General features: G+C 41.9%; 2 protein-coding genes across 7 annotated transcripts in view; both read right to left on the bottom strand.

Annotated features, from left to right (window-relative positions):
* Positions 1-536: 536 nt before the first annotated feature.
* Positions 537-9958, bottom strand: puf60b (poly-U binding splicing factor b). 5 transcript variants are annotated; one of them, XM_071921471.2, is made up of 12 exons: positions 9901-9958; positions 9256-9351; positions 8931-9026; positions 8705-8794; positions 8099-8149; positions 6773-6934; positions 6552-6644; positions 4785-4998; positions 4471-4703; positions 3655-3787; positions 2256-2509; positions 537-1422 (listed from the first exon to the last, which is right to left on the bottom strand). In XM_071921471.2, the coding sequence occupies exons 3-12, from the start codon at positions 9006-9008 to the stop codon at positions 1123-1125; spliced, it is 1608 nt and encodes a 535-aa protein (XP_071777572.1). In that variant the 5' UTR covers positions 9009-9026; positions 9256-9351; positions 9901-9958; the 3' UTR covers positions 537-1122. The 5 variants fall into 5 exon arrangements, with proteins under 5 accessions (XP_071777572.1, XP_071777574.1, XP_071777573.1 ...); XM_071921473.2 differs by lacking the exon at positions 9256-9351 and having other exon boundaries at positions 3673-3787; positions 4513-4703; positions 9901-9946; XM_071921472.2 differs by lacking the exon at positions 9256-9351 and having other exon boundaries at positions 4513-4703; positions 9901-9946.
* A 647-nt stretch (positions 9959-10605) lies between these two features.
* nrbp2b (nuclear receptor binding protein 2b) overlaps positions 10606-18929 on the bottom strand; it is a 32709-nt gene continuing 24385 nt past the window's right edge. The window contains exons 3-18 of one of the 2 annotated variants that reach the window (XM_071921508.2): positions 18362-18463; positions 18076-18165; positions 17540-17580; positions 17332-17426; positions 17184-17207; positions 16916-17002; positions 16555-16610; positions 16345-16440; positions 15520-15652; positions 14776-14878; positions 14636-14686; positions 14387-14522; positions 14062-14115; positions 13376-13439; positions 13226-13281; positions 10606-13022 (exon numbers count right to left, since the gene is read on the bottom strand). In XM_071921508.2, coding sequence (XP_071777609.1) covers positions 12936-13022; positions 13226-13281; positions 13376-13439; positions 14062-14115; positions 14387-14522; positions 14636-14686; positions 14776-14878; positions 15520-15652; positions 16345-16440; positions 16555-16610; positions 16916-17002; positions 17184-17207; positions 17332-17426; positions 17540-17580; positions 18076-18165; positions 18362-18463 — 1275 coding nt within the window. In that variant the 3' untranslated portion in view covers positions 10606-12935. Of the gene's footprint in view, positions 13023-13225; positions 13282-13375; positions 13440-14040; positions 14116-14386; positions 14523-14635; positions 14687-14775; positions 14879-15519; positions 15653-16344; positions 16441-16554; positions 16611-16915; positions 17003-17183; positions 17208-17331; positions 17427-17539; positions 17581-18075; positions 18166-18361; positions 18464-18929 lie in introns of both variants that reach the window. The other variant, XM_071921507.2, reaches the window with a different exon arrangement.

Here is an 18929-nt window from a genome sequence, read left to right on the forward strand (position 1 = left end):
AAAACCTGGGCCATACCTGAAAGCCTGATTTGAATCAAGGATTACGACTGGACTATCCCCTTTATAGTTTAATTGATTAAACTGTATGCAATCATTTACCCTGTCAGTCATCCTTCTCTTTTCCGCCATTGGACAAATGATATTCACTTTTTTTTTTTTTTTTTAAATTGTGTTGTTGCAATTAAACATCAATGGACTGTCCCCTCTGCTTCTAGGCCTTTGACTTTCATTGGACAATATTTAGATTCAAAGTGTTCATTGTGCATTTGTCATTCCCTCAGACCCACAGTCCACTCCCAACTAGAGCCAGAAACCTCACTTTGACTCCAATACCAGTACAGCACAGACTCCTCTCAGTTGATCAGAATAAACTATATACAATACACTATATGAAATATATGATTGCCTTCAACAGGGCACTGACTACACGATGATACAGGCGAATAAATTATAAAACTACTGGCAAATTCAGTGAATAGGAACATACAAACACAACTGGAACGGTAGCATTTGAAAAGATCACCAATAAAATGCTGTTTATGGTCAACAAAGGCTTTTATTGAGTACAAGTTTTTACTGAATAATCAAATACTTTGCCTATGCTCTACAATCGGAATCCTGAAATCTGTTTAGAAATACATGACTGAACATCTTCAGTACGATTCTTCATTCACCAAATGTCACTCACAACCATCCATAAGAAATTCGCATCACACATTCTGTGGACAAACAAGAACCTTTAATTGTAGAAAGAAAAGTGTTTACATGTCCTGACAATTTCAGGAAGGAAAGAAAAAAACAAAACAAAAAAAAAACATCAGCAAATGTGGGAAAACTGTCGTGTTTTACAAGATTTGATTACAAAAATTTGAAAACATACACACAAAAAAAAGGAGTCTTCACAGATCACAAAGCAAAAGCAAAATCTGAGGCGGAAATATTTTTGAACCAATCCCTCAATGGGAACCTTTAACAATAATGATATCAACATCAATAAAAAAAAAAGAAAATAAAAATGTAATTACAGGTTTAAGAAGCCCGCATCTCTCGCTGCAGTGACTGTGGCTGAATGAGTCTGGGCAACAGGGATGGGATGGGTGCTGGTGAACCGTTTCAGACAGTTTATGCGGAGAGGTCACTGCTGTTGAAGCGGTCTTGGTCGTACACCTCCGCCACGACTTTGCGACCTCCGAACCAGCGGTCGTTGAGGGCCTGGATGGCTTTGTTCATCTCCGAGGCCAAGGAAAACTCCACAAAGATCTTGACGATGATATCCGCATCCTCCTCTTCGCCTTGCTTTTCCTGGTATATGATGACTCTGTTGACGGCGCCGAACTTGCCGCACTCCTCCGTCACCTCGCCTTCCAGGTCGTCATCGATGTCCTCTGGTCCCACCATGTTCCGCAGCACCATTACCGTGGACTGGGGACGAGCAAAGAGTAACAATTACCTCTTTTGAAAGTAAAAAGGGAGCAAATAAAAGCTTTCTACACAGCAATGCTGCCTCATTGCCATTCACTTACCCCTGAAATAAACTTCCATCCCAATAACTATTTGTAGACGAGCACTTTTCTCAAACAAAGTTTACAAAGTGTTACGCAACCAAGACAAACAAAAGGAGCAGAAACAAGGTTACACAAGAAAAGAGGACAAAGGCAAAATAAGGAAACAGTAGTGGAAAGACAAACATCATTACATAAAAGCAAAGAGTAGCTGCCCTTATATTTACGGCCTAGTATTGTTTAGTTTCAAGCCTAGATTTAAAAATGACCTGGAGGCCCCTGCTCAGGAATCTAAGGCTGCACTCAGTGAAGTGAAGTGTTCTGTTAGCACTAATTAAAATCCTAACTGCTGCATTCTGTACAATGTGGAGTCATCGGAAAGACTTTGTTCTGGGAGGAATTAGGAAAGTTACAGCAGTCTTTGTGAGTAGAAATAAAGTGTGAATGACTTTGTCGAGATGGCTCAACTACAAAAAAAAAGTTTAATTTAGACATGGTGACATAAAACAGGCCTGCACAACTCCCTTTACTTGGAACTTCAAAGGTTACGTCAGCATCAAAGATGACTACCAAGTTTCTGGCAGCTGGCTTTATATTGGCCAATAAAGAGCCAACTGCATTTTGAATCAAATTTATGGTACTATTGGGGCCAAATAGTATTATTTCTGAAATGTCAAGCATGGTGTGGTCCCTTTAAGTAGTTTTAGGATGAAGCTAGAAAACAGTCTTTTACCCCCGTCTGCCAAATCTCACCTCTGATTTCCTAAGCAGTTTCTGCATGACCATGTGTCTGGCACTGCTGCCTGAGATGCTCATGTGCTCTTGGTCGCTCAACATCTCCTGTCCCGTTCCGTCCTGCAGCATCTCCTCTTTCTCCTCCTTCTTCTCTAGTTGGTTGGGGCCGCCAGCCAAGGCTTGATTGGACAGGACCGGCGGTGATGCTAGCACAGGGTTCACAAGGCCCACCTGGGGAAGCACTGGCATGGGAGGCCGCACTGGAGTCACACCTTTTGGGGAAGGCAGAGATTCAGAACAAGATGTGTACACAGTGACATCAATTGTGCATTACAGACTGTTTCTGAGAGTAATCACGTACACCATGTCTTATAAAAGGCGTGAGAACCTTGGTCACAAGCATTTCAAAGGGAGCAGTTGCCAATTATGCCAATGAATCACCATTATCATCGAGGGTCGAATGGAAGGAAGTATTGATTGTGTTGTGTTTGACAACTGCTACTGACTTAGACTCACTCTCCCTATTACAGTTTGCCAGGACACACCTATCCTAAAAGATATGATCTCTTTCAATTATGTTCCCCTGACTTCTAAAACAGGATTGAGTCAACTGGGCAGCCATACCAAACTCCTTGTTTGGCATGATAAATGTGATCGCATTCCAAAACATTCCCTACTACTTCCCACATTCCTTTTTCAAACAGATATATGTGGAACAATAAGAAAGCTAGGATAAAACTTTCCAAAGAAAGAAACATCCCTACTGAACCTAAAGCTGTAATGTATGTATGACAATATGGTGCTTGGACTCATGCTGGGTCGGGACTGATGGGATTGGTCTTGTCACCCAAACTCACTGAGGCTTTTGCCTTTCATTCAGTTTAGAGAAGAGACGTGGAATTATTTTGTACTATGCAATACACAAGTGAGATACTTGTAGATCACATATCAGTCTCCTATTACACATTTTCACATGAAATTAAGAAACATTGGGCTCCTTGACTGGAAAAAGAAGGGAATGGTTAATTGAGCATTGCTTTTTACTGAAGGGATCTAGAAATCATTCAAACAGTAGAATTTAATCTTTGTAACAAGGGCTTCAACTATCATCAACTCATCCATCTATTGTTCTTTGACTGCATGGGGTTATGTTTGCATTAATTTACTTAAAGAAAACATTGATAAACATAAGTATTGAAAAACATAGTTCTACCAATACATTCAAGATTCACTATCAACTAAGGTTGCTACAAATGTGTCTCTGTTCTCAGGACACACACAAGACATCAGGTACACATACTTAAAAATCAAAATAAAAACTTCAATACACAAATCAGATCTATCAAATTAGATAATGGGAAAGTTTGACATAGAATTACAGGCACAACAAAGATGTACTTAACTCCTGAACACTCACTCATGTCTTGGTACACACCTGTGATGACCCCCGGTGCCTGGGCAGCCATGACGGCCTGAGGTATTCCCATTTGCTGACCGAGAAGCTGGGGCGCAGCTAACGCCCCCAGGACTGATGCCCCGGCTACAGCCTCCTTGAGAGAGGGGGGGCCGGAGACATTAGGCAAGGGAAACACACAGAACACAGCACAAGGCAGCACAGTCAACGATCACACAGCATGGCACACAGTGAGCTCAACCTTACCTCTCTTCAGGGGAATCATGCTCACTAACAATACAGACTCACTAACAAATTCGGTGATTTTTCTAAGCAAGCGGTAAATACAGTATTCAGGTAAAAAGACTTTTCAGTATCGGCACATGCTACACAAAACACTATTTACCGTTAAACAATCATTTTGACAGCTGACCTTAAAAAACAGTCGTCAGAGAGTCAACTTGTTTATGCCTGCTAAGAGGTTTTTAAGGCTCTCAGCTTACACACCCAATCAGTGAATAGGAGGAGCTTTGCTTCCTTGTGTTATAACTATACAATGTGTATAAAAAGGTAATGACATCTTCCATTGGGGGTAAATTCTGTGTTTTGAACTCATAAAAGGCATATAAGGCACAAGCTATTCTGGCCTGGGATAAATAATATTTGTGCCCAGAGTGGTCTGTTGCTTTTCAGGGCTGTTAAACTGACTCTGGGGTAGGGCAATTACTGTTTCATGGCTATACAAAATCCAGTCACATAAAGAAAAATTCTGTGCCCATAATTGTATCTGTGCTGTTGGTATCATTAAGTTAAGTCTAGCTAAATCTGAATTATATTTACCTGGAAGGCCATTAGATCCCTTTGGAAGGGATTCATACTTGCCTGGGCCGTTATCTTAGCGGTGGCTGCCGCTGCGGCTACAGCCGCTGCGGGCGGCAGACCACCAGGGGTCGTGGGGGTCAGTAGGGGCATGGGCGGGGTCACGGCTTTGCCCACCCGTAGGTACTGACCCCCCAGGTCAAAGAGGTTCATAGAAGACACAGCGTCCAGGGCCGACTGTGGCTTCTCATACTCTGCAAGCGAATGAAAACAGTAGTTAGTAGCAGAGCAACAGCCACGCACCAACAGGACAGCTTGAGGGCCTCCCAGCTCACCAATGAAGCCAAAGCTCCTGTGTCGTCCTGTGGTGGGATCCCTGGCTAATGTGCAGGACTTGATCCTTCCGAAGGCCTCAAACACACTCTTGATGTCATCATCTGAGAGGTCAGGGTGGACTGATGCCACGTAGATCCGGTTAAAGGCGCGCGCCTCCTCTGCCAGCTGGTCAATGATGGGTTGCGCCTGACCGATGTTACTTGGCCGCCCCACCTACAGCACAGATCATACCAGCACAGGGCTACTGAATAGGGGGTTCATAGTGCCAACCGAGAACGCATTACCGAAAACCTCAAGACGCCTACAGCACCAACTATCAGAAACGCCACCAGAGATCAACTAAAGAGACTCTCCTGCCACAAACGCGACTAAAAAGCTCTCTTGCCAAGCATCCACTGGTCTTGCTTAGCTGCATCTCCACTAGACCACCCTCTTAAGGTCCGGTAGGGGGGTTTTGAGAAATATAAGGCTGTCTGAAAACTATATCCTTCTATCATTCTTGACCTGGCCACCAGCCCCATTATAACCTAATGCTGTCTTGCTAGGCTACGGTGGGGTTGGTTTACAGGCTGGTATCGAGCTTGACAAAATTAATCTACCAAAGGTAAAAAGCAAAATTAACTAGAAAACAAAACTGATCACAATACTTTAAGTGCTATTCAGATCATTTACAATTTTCATACACACTCTTCTCATTTCAAATTGCTTGACGCTAAATTCAAAACCGGGCTGACTGTCAATCAAAAGGGCCTCTTAGGGATGCCTGCAGGGATGCAGCTAAGATTGAGCAGCAGCACTAAACATAAAGCTGATCGCTGTAATAACACTGTAATTCTTGGTTTACTATTTTATAATGAAAGAAATGAATCATCAGCTTGTAATGGCACTGTAATAGAGTTAAATGTGTTCGTTCTGTTCTTTTTAATTACACACGTGGAAAACAGTGCAACCCTCTTTCCACTTGTGTTGTCAATTAACCAAATTACAATGCAACTACAAAACAAATTCTACACATAACTGTGACAATATCAAACAAGGCTACAGCCTTATTACAACAACACTAGATCAACTTCATGCATAGTGGGCCTAGCTGAGCTAGTGGTAACGCCGACCGGGGAACGCAACAAATGCCTGAGGCTACCGCCACTCTCTCTGACAACGTTCTCTCTCTTGCTAAAACTGAGCCCTTCAAAAGGCCCCGTTTAAGCTCCCTACACCAGACGAGCATCTAGGTGTGACTGGATCTGTGCTGCAGGTGGGGCGGCCAAGCAACACCAACCAGGCGCAGCCCATCATCAGCACATCTTGGACACAGAGCAGCGCCACGCGCCGCTGGGCATCCTACTGGAACTGGTCACTAAAACAACGGTGATGACATCATGGAAGCAGAAACACAGCACAAACAGACACTACATTGCACATACACCCACACATACACACAGCCCACGCACCTGAAAACCAACGGACATATACACAAGCAAAGAAAGAGAGAGATGAGAGCGGCTTTAGATACTGTCAGACATTGAGATGACACCAATTAGTAATTTCACAAGTCGTTTAAGTAACACACAAGCAGTGAAATGACAAGTTGACTCAGTATCCCAAATGCCAGGAAGGACTCCAAATTCCCATCCCACCCCAGCACCAACACAAAAATAAAGATAAAGAATTAAAAGTGCGGTAGGTATGAGGTAGTTCCCCCCTGTCCTGGTGTTCATATGACCCTAAGAGATATCCGTGTCTCCAGGATACACAGATCCACTCACCTTAATGTTGCGCCCCCCCAGCATGACTGAGTTCATCTGCTCCAGAGCCAGCTGTGCGGCCTCTGGCACATCATACTCCACGAAGGCAAAGCCCTGCATAGACACCAGGGAAGAAAAATACATAGGACACCCACAAACAATGAAACCTAGATAGTGTCATCTGCCGTCCCGGACGACATGAGAATTTATACTGAGTTTATCAAATGGCAAATGACACTGACCTTGTGCTTCATTGTAACAGAATCCCAAGACATGTCAATACTCTTGATTGGGCCGAAGGGAGCAAAGGCCTGTCTGATGGTGTCCTCACCGAGCTCGTAGTATATGGAGCCCACATACACCCGACACATGATGGCTAGAGCGCGCTGCCGCTGAGCCGCCACCTGCCAACCAAGGAGAAAAACACATAATAAGCATTAGACAGTCGCAGAAAGGAAGAGAAACACACACACAAAATCAATCTAGATGTGTATGAATAATGATCTTTACAATAACTTCTGAATTGCTATGTCCATCTGTGGGGTAATTAATGTGGATTTACTAATGTGTTTGATTTCCCCAAAAATAGGCATAGAGGCCAATGCCAAGTTAGGGAGTCTGGACATAATTGGGTAATAAAGGGGTATGGAAATCAATGGATAAAAAATTAACAATATATGCCAATATGTATAACCTAGAGTTGTATAATATATCTCTATGTCACCACTTGTAATTACCATAAGGCCTCTATTCTATTACTATGCAATACATGTATGGAGGAAAATACATTGAAGTGATTGACATGCACAGCCCTCACTAAGATTTGGCTTCTGTAACTGACCTGTAGTCCAGGGATGCAAGTTAGGTAACAAAAATAATCGTGGAGTTCAAACGAAATCCATACAAAGTCCTGATGAAAGCATTTCACACTTACATCTCAAGTCTCTAAGGGGAGGGGGGGTGGTTTAATCACTGAAGGCTGCTGTATTTTTCTGATGTCTTTAATTCAGTCAGCTGATATTAATTTCATTCTATCACCTACAGGAAAACTAATAATAGCCTAATTCATGACATAATGGGAGGATGACTTGTTCATTGACAAAAAACCTTGAGTTTGAGATGGCCAAAAAGATCCCTGTTCCAGCAGTTCTCTCATTTTGGTTCATTAAAGGGACTGCTATCCCTCTTTAGTCCCATGCCAAACTCTTTCTCAACTTTTAATTTTGAGAGAATGCATATTTTTGAAGGACATTTGACTTTTCTCACATTTATAAACTTAGCCCTTTAATAACGAAACAGCTATGGCTATTTTATTGTTCATAAAAATAATGTAAGTTATCCCATTATGAAACTCATGAGAACTTTTATCAGTAGTTATTTTATCTCACAAATGATTACGGACATGGCCACAGGTACAGTAGCAGCAGAAAGCCATGTTTTCTTGCAAAATATGCATTCTTTGGTTAGCTAAAAAGGCAGGGATGTTGCCAGAGCAACCAATAAAAGAAGGGTAACAGTCCTTTTTCCATCGGGAATGCGCACAGAAAAAAGTTTAATAATCTATTGACCGATTGTAAAGGTGAGAGAGGATCTCCAAAGCCCATTGTCACTGCTGCCATCTGAAAGACAGTAAAGACGAAAAAAGTGCTGAAAAGTAGGTTAGATATGCCTTAGCTTTGTTTTTTCAAAAGGTCATTGCTTTGCTAGATAGACAAGAGTGTTTAGGCTAACACTTTATTCAGACTCTCCCTCTAAACAACATACAGCTTGGGGAGTTGCCTCCCCTATGTACAGCAACCCATTACAAATCACCACATAGCATTTCAATAAACATATGAAAAGTCCTCTTTAAAAAAGTGCAAAGCATTTAACATGTTTATCAATGCTTTGGGATGATCTTCTCCATCTGAAAAAGAGCAGAGGCAAAAGCAAGGGCACATGGTCTACACATGGTCTTTCTCCCAGCTTGGGGGAGAGAGGAGTAAAACTTAAATAGTAAAGGAGTAAAACGTCCTACAGTCCTTGAACAAAACAGAGTTCTGAGGCAAGAGAAGTCTGAACTACCAAGATACGCTAAGGCTATGTTATTCTCTCTAGAATCAAGGCTCACAGGAGACAAGAGTATTAAGACGTTCTTGTTTGAAGGTGAATCAAAAACATGTTACACATCTCACCTGCAGGTTGGTGAGCTGTTGTTGCTGATGGGCAATGGTCTGCTTCACCAACACACTCTTAATACTCTGTTCCATGGCATACTTCTTTGCCTGGAAGAAAAACACAAATATGCACTACTTCTATTTACATTTAATTTCCTTCTTGTTAGGAAATTATATTAGCTATAAAATATTATCTGTAAAAATGACAAGACTACAGTTTGGCAGAGCTGTGGTTGTTTCCTACCCTCTGGAGAGCCTCCTGCTGCTCCGGGGTGAGAGGCGGCAGGCCAAGCTTCGAGCCTGTGCCTTGTCCATTCTCCATCGTCAGAGCTTCACCTCCCTGGAGATCAGATACACAGCAGTATAAAGAAACACCCAGACCGGGTCACTCTTAAACACCTGCCGGTAGATAAATCCACAACTTCAATTTCCCTGCAGGGAATTACTGTTTTGTAAGAAAGGTCATGTCACCTCACAGAGCAAAGAATAACATTAGATGGATGCTAGCATATCAGATACATAAGTTTACACCCGGATTTAAACCCGGCGGGACCGGACAAGCTCCTTACCTACGCCCCCGCTAATCGCTGGGTCCACCAGACTGAGGCAGGAAAGCCCCCAAGGGGAAGAAGACTGATGGGGAAGCTTTAACAAATCAACAAATTCTAGGGGAAAGAAAATGTCTTCAGACTAACAATAAGAAAACAGCCAGCTAGCATTATTTTACATAACAAACTATAAGTAGCTAGCCAGTCTTTCGTTTGAATGAAGTTGGCTAACGACGTTAGCTTGCTGCACGATTGCTAATGACGTCTTCCAAAGTAGCAAACTGTGTAGAAATAACTAACGTTAGCTGGGCAAAGTAGCGTTAACACGCTAACGTTAGCCTTAGCCGAAGTACTTTAATCAACATTACCTGTGTATCGATTACAACACAATAACCTAACTGCATAATTGTAGCAATCAGCGCTAGGTTAGGCCTGGTAGCTACTGTTTGCCATTTGGCTAACGTTAACGCTATCTTTGTGGCTACAGGCTAGCCACGAGCTTTCATCAATATGGCGCGTGAAGACAACTACATTTCCCCAATAAAATGTATTGTTACTTTACTGGATCTCTAGTGCAATCAGATAATACTAGAGATTGCGTATTACTTACTCAACAACCAATCTAGCTAAAAAGTTTTAAAAATCTTTCTTTAGCAAGAAATTTACCGCAGTCTCCGTAACCGCCATGAAGCACACCTTCTTCGAGAGGCCCACACACAACAACGATCGCGAGATCTTGACATTTTCAATGAAACCCATCGCGATATACAATCTCGCGCGATGTGTGTGGTGACTCTCATGGCGCTCTTCACGGAGACAGGCTTGACTGATACTTCCATACTTGACTGCAGTCATCTAAATGAAACGTACATTTCGCTTGGAAAGATTGTAGTTCTTCTGCATCTTCTTCTCTACATCTTTCTCTTTGTACCTCACAAAATTAAACAGAGGCACTTTCATTTCCTCTGCACACGACCAAGATTACAGCTACGCTTGTTACTGTGTGGTACTGGTTGTACAGCTTTTTGGAACAATGCCACTTTTCTGTACTTTCTGTAAGACTGTACTTTTACCTCTACTTAATTAGCACAAGTATTCCTTCTTATTTTCAAGATTAATTTCAGACATACGTGCAGAAGGAAACCTGGCCTTTACAATAGTAAGCTCTATGACAATTGCCTTTATTTTATGGTAGTAAAGTGCCAAAAAATATAGCCTACCCCCCTTTACTGAGAAAGCAATGATGTCTTTTCTGCTCTTTCATTTGCTCACTGGCTGGTTGATATATATGTGGTCCAGAGTACTAAAGCCAGCATGATCAAGATAAACAGCTAGTATATAAGTGAGAATGATTTTCAGGCACAACCAACATGTCACATATTGTTTTATTGTCATGTGTTTAATTGCAGTAGCTACAATATTTAACAGAGGTTTAAGTAGAACACATCCAAAGCCAAGTTTCATTCAACAGATTCACGGGAAAAAGTCATTCGACACAAAATAAGACTGATATGGATGGTTTTTAGTCTTTGCACAGTCTAAACATTCATTTTCTTGGTCGGGTCCCCTCTGGAACTGAACTCTGACTGACAAAGGCAAAATGCAGATCTTTGAATGGTTTCAGGCTATTAAGACATGCAGCTTACTAGATCAAATGAGAGCAATAGTGGCACTGCTTTGCATTCAATTTTTGTCCCAAGTAAACCCCTTTAATAGCCACAAACAAATATGTACACCACGGCCTATAGGTAAATGTCTGGGAGAATTCAGGGCTTCTCTCTTAAGAGACACACTGATAAAAGGCTTGACACAGAGTATATTGAGTAATTAAGCAATGACTGTACAGGAGTGTAACTGTAATGAAACTGCAACTTTACAGACCCAGGAAACAAATGCAGCATAGCTAAGAGATTCTGATAAAGAAGAGTATACTGCTGAAGACTGACCAGACAAATTCACAATTGTTTCTACTCTCCAGTGCCATTTGTCAAGGAAAAATCCACCCAAATAGTATATAGTCTTTTATGTTGCAAAGATTAATTTAATTGACAAGAAAATCTGCCAGAGCTGAAGGGATCTGTGTGGTTTCCAATATATTCTACTCTGTGTTTGGGGTGCCATGTCAGGTGACAACACATTGCACTGCAATGCATTTAATGACAGTCTGGGATAAAAGTAGAGTAGATGTGGTGCCAGAGACTGCTTATGCACAATAGTAATATTTCTTTATTGCAGAAATGACAAAATGACTAACATATAAATCTTCAAAGAATTTTGGGTTGATTTTCCCCTTTAAAACACCTCTAATTTCAGTCTTAGACAGAAAAACATCTTTAGAAGGTATTAGAAATAGGGGGGGAATAAGTATAGCAGTTATATTAATTAACAATATGGTTTCAACAATCACCATGTAACTTGATTTTCACGTTTTACAACACCCTTCCTCCCATTTATATGGGAGTCTACTGTCACTTCACAAACTGGTGGTGTGTTCCAATTGTTTTAGAGCTTCATGTGAGCTGCAGTTGTTCCCAAGTTGTTAATATTAACTGCAGTACAAAGCATTTATCACCTGATGCATATGTCCAATATACAGCGGCTGCAGCTCTTAATGGTTCATTACCAGGTGCCAAGCTAAAGCTCATCTTCACATTCACATGGGCTGACTTTGTAGATTCATGATCAGAGATGGGAAGATGGGAGTATTTACCCTAATCCAAAACAATGCATCTGTTATTAGTACTGTAAAAGTCTGGAGGAGTTGTATTCTAAATTGCCAAGTTTGTACGATGCTGTTTCATTTGGATATTTTGTCCAAAGCAGGCTGCCATCGCAGGCACTTTGCAAGTCTTTGGCTTTCAGAACGCTTTCACAGGGAAAACCCTTAAGAGCACTACAGGCTAAAAGAGAGGCATCATCTCATTGCTCATCACTACTAATGCATGGAGTCATTTAGGCGTGGCATGTTTAGCACTGGGAGAAATAGCCTTTAACCCGAGAGTGCAGTGAGTTGTGTAACTCTGCAGGTCATACAAACTAAAACAAAAACAGGCCTGTGCAATGCTCCTGTGGTTCACAGTTCAACAGAAATAAATAAGAATGAGTATGTTTAGTATTAACAGTGCATGTTGGACGGAATCATACAAAAAAAGCAATAAACAAAATGCTCTGGCTAGTACACAATAGAGGTTTTTAGTAGTTAAATTACTGTATCTCTGTTTACATTTCAAAGATAATATTCGCCAATTAAAAAGGAGGTGGGGCTGCAAACAAGAGACTCATGAGTAATAAAATGTCCTTCTGAAAGCAGAGCTGATGTATTTGTAATCTGAATGAAACAAATCCATTCCGAATAGTGGCATTATGGAAAAACCTAAGTCGTCAAGATATCTTAAGGCATGATAGCCCTTTTAGGCAGGGGGTTTGTCAATCTTCCACTGCATTGTGGGATCGCTGAACACAGCCATGATGCCTCTGGTCCTCCGTCCAGAGGTGCCTCCGGTTCCTCTCTCAGTCCTGGCCTTTCCTCCTTCTATCTAGGATGATTTACTGACTGTCCAGGCCCAGCATCCTTCCGTATTTGTCCCATTAAACCCCCGGCTCTGAAGCTGGCTGTGTGATCCTGCCCTCTCTCTTCCTCTGCAGGAGTGGTCCGAGCCCCAGGCCCCTCTGTGCGGGCCGGCCGCTGTCGTGACCCCTCCTCACTGCGTGGTCCCAGAGGCGAGCGCTCTGACCCGGTGTCGACTGATGGCATCCTCCAGGAACCCCGCCACCTTCTCACTGTCCTCCTGCACAGCACACAGGACATGAGTTCACATCGAGTTTACATAAGACTACTTTGTCAAAATGAATTTTTAAAACTACATTATACATAGGTATGCCATATAATACTTTCAATGTGTTCTTGCTTTGTTTCAAAATGCAAAACTACACAGTGTGGAGGCTACTGTTATTGATCATGGACTGAAAATGAAGATTCCTCGATATCTACCTCATTAATGAAGGCGTAGTGAACAAGTTCGTTGGCAAGGTCTTTGGAGGTGTCAGCTGAAAGTTTCACATAAACTATTTCAGTCACAGGAAACAGTGCGATAAAAAAAAAAAAAAAAATGTTTTAAGGTGCGGTTGGGGGTCAACTTACTTGGAAGGATATCACAGCTAAGCTGCCGATGGAGCTTGTCATCCATCTTCAAAAACAGAGAGAGCTGGGGAGAGAAAACAAGATCAAAATGAAATCAATCTGGATTTATGTTTAAACACCATACTTGACCCAGGAACTTCTACTGAAACGCCTATTGTGCTCCATTTGTACAGAGCCCCTAGACTAGAGTTTATTTTGAAATTGTTTTTTTTTTAACCTTTATTTATTCAGGGGAGTTTCACTGAGAGCAATGCTCTCTTTTTCAGGAACGCCCTGATCACATTCACACACATTCACACCTGGAAGCTGATCAGTACAACCACAGTCTAATCTGCTGCCACTGAGCAGCTCCACTGGAGCGGTTGGGGTTAAGGGCCTTGCTCAAGGGCACCTCAGTGGTGGTAATGAGGGAGGGGCAAGCGCTGCTTTTCACTTTCCCCACCCAGATTTATCCTGCCGGTCCGGGGGATTGAACCGACGACCTTCCGGTCACAAGCTCGCTTCTCTAACCTTTAGGCCACCACTGCCCACTGAAATGGGCAGAGTAAATCTACTAATAGCATACTAATCATCATATTCGACCCCGGACCTCCTAATAAAAGGCCTATCACCCTCAATCGGTAAGGAGGGCTAGAATAGTATTTATATTGAAATTGGTAAAATACCTGTAATAATATGTGACTCACATGAGTTTTGGTCCCTTCTTCATTTGATTCCAAATTACAGTGCATCTGAACAACCTACAACAGCATCAGACAAACACAATTGTTACAGAGCGATGAGCACAATATGTATTTTAATATGAATTGGAAAAGGAGGTTGCGCTTCAACAATGGGATTCTCAGTAGAAAAAAATGTGTAAGCGTTTTTCTATTGTGATGTGAGCCAAATAAATAAGTGAAATGTTAGTATTTTGTCCTCCTTGACTTGGAAATTTCAGATGTATTTTAATATGTTTGGACTGATAATAACCAGACTGACAGACGCTCAGGCACACAGGAAGAAGCTAACCTTCCTAGTCTCGGTTTCTTGCGGCTCAGGAGTCGGGGTCTTGACTGTCTCAACCTGCTCCTGAGACAAGGAGAGGGCGCGAGGGACGGGGTGAGGCCGAGACGAGGCGAAGTTCATCAAGGGGTAAATCCCATTCCTGATGATAGGAGCGGACAGAATGTTACACTTTCAAGTTTGGTATACAGCAGTGCAATGTTTTGTTTTACAGCATGGGTACTGACACAAAACGACTAATACAGTTCCACTTACTTGACGTCCTCCAGGAACTTGTCAAGCTCCAAAGGAGACACATGGGAATATCTACAGGATGTGAAGAGAAACAGTGAGTGCTGTGCTTGGCAGGTTATGGGACATTCAGGGACATTTAGGAGGTTTTTGTTTGAACTTACTTGAGCTGAACTCCTTGTCTGTCATCATGTTTAATCTCTGCCATGACAGCGTTGGGGTCGAAGGACTTGGTCTTCTCCTCTACACAGTTTTCTGGAAGCAAGTCTGCAAAGAGAGGGTGGGAGTCAGCAAGTGATGCAACGGCAGTTTGGAGATGAATAAGCTGATTTATTAAGATGTGATACACATATGCTATAGAAGCAAATTGTCCAACACCTATGGGAGAAAATTAATCTTCTCTGATTATCTATTGAATGCCATTAAGCACTCTAAAAATAGTCTGTTTTTTCCAAATATATTCAGAGTTACAACACATTTTCCTTTTCAAAATTCCCTGCCTTTTTTTACATTAATTGTTTGACTGTATTTAAAGTTTTTAAAGATTTCCAATATATGTGCTGATCACGTCATATCATTCTATAACTGAAGACTATTGCTCACATAAACAAATATCTACAAATATATCAATATATAATATGAAATGACAGTGTCTCCACAACTGCATAAAATGTGTTCTATTATGGGTTTTAAGACTGAACAACATTTTCCAACAATACTTTAACAGACCTTTCGGTTCAGTTCTAAAACTTTCCAACACCTGGAAATGATCAAACTCATTTTCCATACTTTTATTGTCTTTCCAGACCTGCATGGGAACCCTATAAATATTGCAATAACCATTAAAAGAGCTGATGCAATGAGAGTCTCGTGCGGTCCGCTTGCCATTTTGGAGGTGAGAAACTCACACTGGTTGCTGATGAGGCAGTGGGCGGCCAGCAGTTTGAGGGAGTGGACCTCGAACAGCACGCGGTGGAACAGAAGGTCGTGAGCCGTGGGCCGGAGCTTCGCCTCATGACGCACGCAAGACTGTGTGAACTCCTGCAGGAGCCAATGAGAGAGCAAGATCAGCCTGAGGCCAACGCTACATGACTGTTCAGTACGGCCCAGTTTACTGTCGTGGGTTTGACTCCTGACATGTATGTTGTGCATCCTGAAACTGCACACTGTCACTGTATGTTCCATGAAATAAATACATCAGCAAGGTGGTGTGTAATATGATATGAGGAAGCTGATAAAGCTAATGTACAGCAGGGTTGGGGTCAATTCATGAATGAACTCATCGATTCCAATTCAACTGAGGAATTCGATTTGGAATTTGAAATAAAATACAGGAAACAGAACTGGAACTGAATTGGAATTTCAGGGAGTTTAATTTAATTCCACGAAATTCTGTGAAATGAAATGACTGAATGTATTTGATTTGTTTAACTGTGTCTTATTTGATTCATAATGTTTGATTTATAATGTTTAGCAAGTCAAGACAAACTCTCTTAGAAGTGGAATTTCACAGATGGAATTAATGGAATTCAATTCTGTTACCTGTCATTCCATTTCAATTCCAATTCTGTTTTCTTAGAGCTGGGTGACATTCCAACTCCAGGAACTGAATTGGAATTTATCATGCATTCCCAATTCAATTCATGAATGGCCCCAGCCTGAGTCTGTCTTTATGATCCTCTTTGGTTTTGCACTGGTGTATATTTAGGACACGGGGCATCAGTGCGACTCACTCTCATGAGAGGATCTTCCAGAGATTGACCTGCATTGGTTATGGCCTCCTTGGACACAGCAGCATCTCCGTTAGCCTGGATCTCCAGTACTGCCATCTAGAGGTACAAATAATCTGTTAGCACACGCAAACACACATATACACACACACATACATGGACATCTTTTTTCTGCAGAACACAGCCTAAAGAGAAAGGATCTCTGTCTCTCACCTCTAGAGCACAGATCCCAAAGGAGAAAATGTCGATGGCGTAATCATCTTCGCCAGCTAGGAACAGAAGAGGGGAAGCAAGGAAGAGGGATGAGGGGTGTGACACACAGGCAATAGTTCACCCAAAAAATGAGATTCAGTTATTATCTATCTAACCCTAAGTTGTGCTACTGTCAGCTGCAAACACTACAAAACACTGCTGCTCCTACAAACTGAAGTGCAGTTTTGACTGACATGGGGGTGAGTAGATAAAGACTGGATTTTCATTTTGGGATGAACTATTCCTTTAAGAATGAATGAAGCTAGATTTGATAGAAATCAAGCCACAGCATTTTGCAAACCTACACATGGATTACACTTACAGCCATATTCTGGAGGGAAGAAGTGGAGATTCCTCTGCTCGTCTCGATGCGGCCTGCCTTTACCATGCACACTGGCATCTGGGAACACTGTGAAGACAGACAGCTAGAAAATCAAACCCTGTCACTAAACACAGAGGATAAAACACTTTGTACTTCCCAGCCTGCCCTAGAAATAACAAGTGGGCTACCTTTGGAGACCTTTACTAGTTTATTAAGAAATATGATGACGATGATGTAAAAATGTGTACAGGAATTATATAATTCTTACCGTTAACAAACAGCCGGTGCCACACTGTGGAAAGAAAATTAAGCATTATTTATATTTTAGGGCGATTCTGTTTCATGGAAATGCAGAGATACAATGTGGGTGGCCAATGTGTCTTGTAATAACACAGAAAGTCCTGTCGGGGGCAGACCTGAGCCGATCTTGATGAGGCCGTTGTGCTGGATGAAGATGGTGTCGCAGGTCAGGTTGCCATGGATTATGGGCGGGTCACAAGAGTGTAGGTAACTGCCAGTGAATAACAAAGCGTTAAGGTCCATTTGATGGATATGATATTAGATATCTCTCATGTTAAAATATATGAAATGAATAAATGAATGAATAAAGAAATGAGTGAATACCTGAGGGCAGAGAGGATCTGGGTGCACCATCTCTTCCAAGCCTAAAATACGGTGTAACAGAGCAACATGAGTCTTCTCAGAGACACTGATTTACTGCACAAAGGCCTCATGGGAATTGTGTGTGTTTAGCCTGCATAACTCTTCATCATTGCATGACAATTCATGATCATACTGTACTAAAATACGCTATTTTTTCCTGTCATTCTTGGTAATATACAAAAAAAACTACATCAGTTCTTTTTTTGATGGCTGTTCTGCATAGACAGCATACAGCAGATGTACACAGAAAAGACAGGAGGGAAAGAGAGAGAGGATGAGATGCTGGATAGAGTGTAAGCTGGTTTCAAACCCACATCATCCTGAGCACATGGTACTGAGCTCACTGAGCCACTGGGACGCCCTGTTACATCATATCTAATCCTGCTGGAAATATGCATCTGAATCCTAATTAGACTGCAGTTCCCTGTGCTTCCAGTACAGGACAGAGTGAGGAAACACACCAATATGTGACCCGCGTGAATAAACAAAACACTGACCTTCACATTCATGGTCTTGTGGTTCTTCTTGGTTTTCTTCAGAAACTGTTTGAGGCTCCCCGATGACATGTATTCTGTGATGAATATGACCTGTGGGTCACAGATGGAGGAGGAGGTAATTACTGTTGATTCACAAGAGTGTGTGTGTGTGTGTGTGTGTGTGGGTGACCAAGTGAGCAAGAGAGAAAGAAAGAGGAGACGGGGAGAAAGAAGCATAGAGGCAGAGATGAGAGAGAAAGACAGAGAATGAAAAGATAGACCAGAGAGATGGATAATAAAATCTCACCCGAGCCTGACTCTCCCTCATGTCTAGCCAGTACTTGTGGAACTTGACGATGTTGGGGTGCTCAACCTGCATCAGGTTCTCAAACATCTCCTTGATCTTCTCCTAGAAAACACACGTATCAGAGATGGTTCACATCTTGACTTAAGCTCCTGTGACCTCCAGGTCCCGACTGAATCCTCTCACTCTGAAACTAGGGCTGTAGAAAAGCACTGATGCATCGTGAGGCATCGATTTGAAGTTGGAAAGCCAACTGCATCGATTTGAAAAGTCGGGATCAATTAATATTGCATTAAGGTGTTTTGTGAGCTCTCTTTTCTGCAGAGCTAAACAGAAGGTGGACAGGGTGTAGGCTAGAAAAAGTTGTTGAGAATATACTGTAGACACACTGAGCTGATGTCGTTTGAAGCTTTTGCCTTGAAAATAAATGTAATGCTTTGACCTAGTAGACTACCTTGGTGTAAGGTTTACATATGTTTAATTATTGCTGACTGAATCAGTTAAGTTACTTTTTACAAATTACATTTGTAGAGTTATTATACTTTTTGGAAGAATCTAAATCGTGGGCAGA

The sequence above is a fragment of the Centroberyx gerrardi genome, chromosome 22 (genome assembly GCF_048128805.1).
Source record: "Centroberyx gerrardi isolate f3 chromosome 22, fCenGer3.hap1.cur.20231027, whole genome shotgun sequence".
Lineage (NCBI taxonomy): Eukaryota > Metazoa > Chordata > Actinopteri > Beryciformes > Berycidae > Centroberyx > Centroberyx gerrardi.

Coding starts and splice junctions, on each gene's coding strand:
- puf60b (XM_071921469.2), bottom strand. CDS start 9,921: ATGGCGGTTACGGAGACTGCG. Junction 4,999..6,551: donor TGGGGGGGCGCAACATTAAG/GTGAGTGGATCT, acceptor TCTGTGCTGTAG/GTGGGGCGGCCAAGTAACAT. Junction 2,510..3,654: donor AGGTGTGTACCAAGACATGA/GTGAGTGTTCAG, acceptor CTTCCCCAAAAG/GTGTGACTCCAGTGCGGCCT.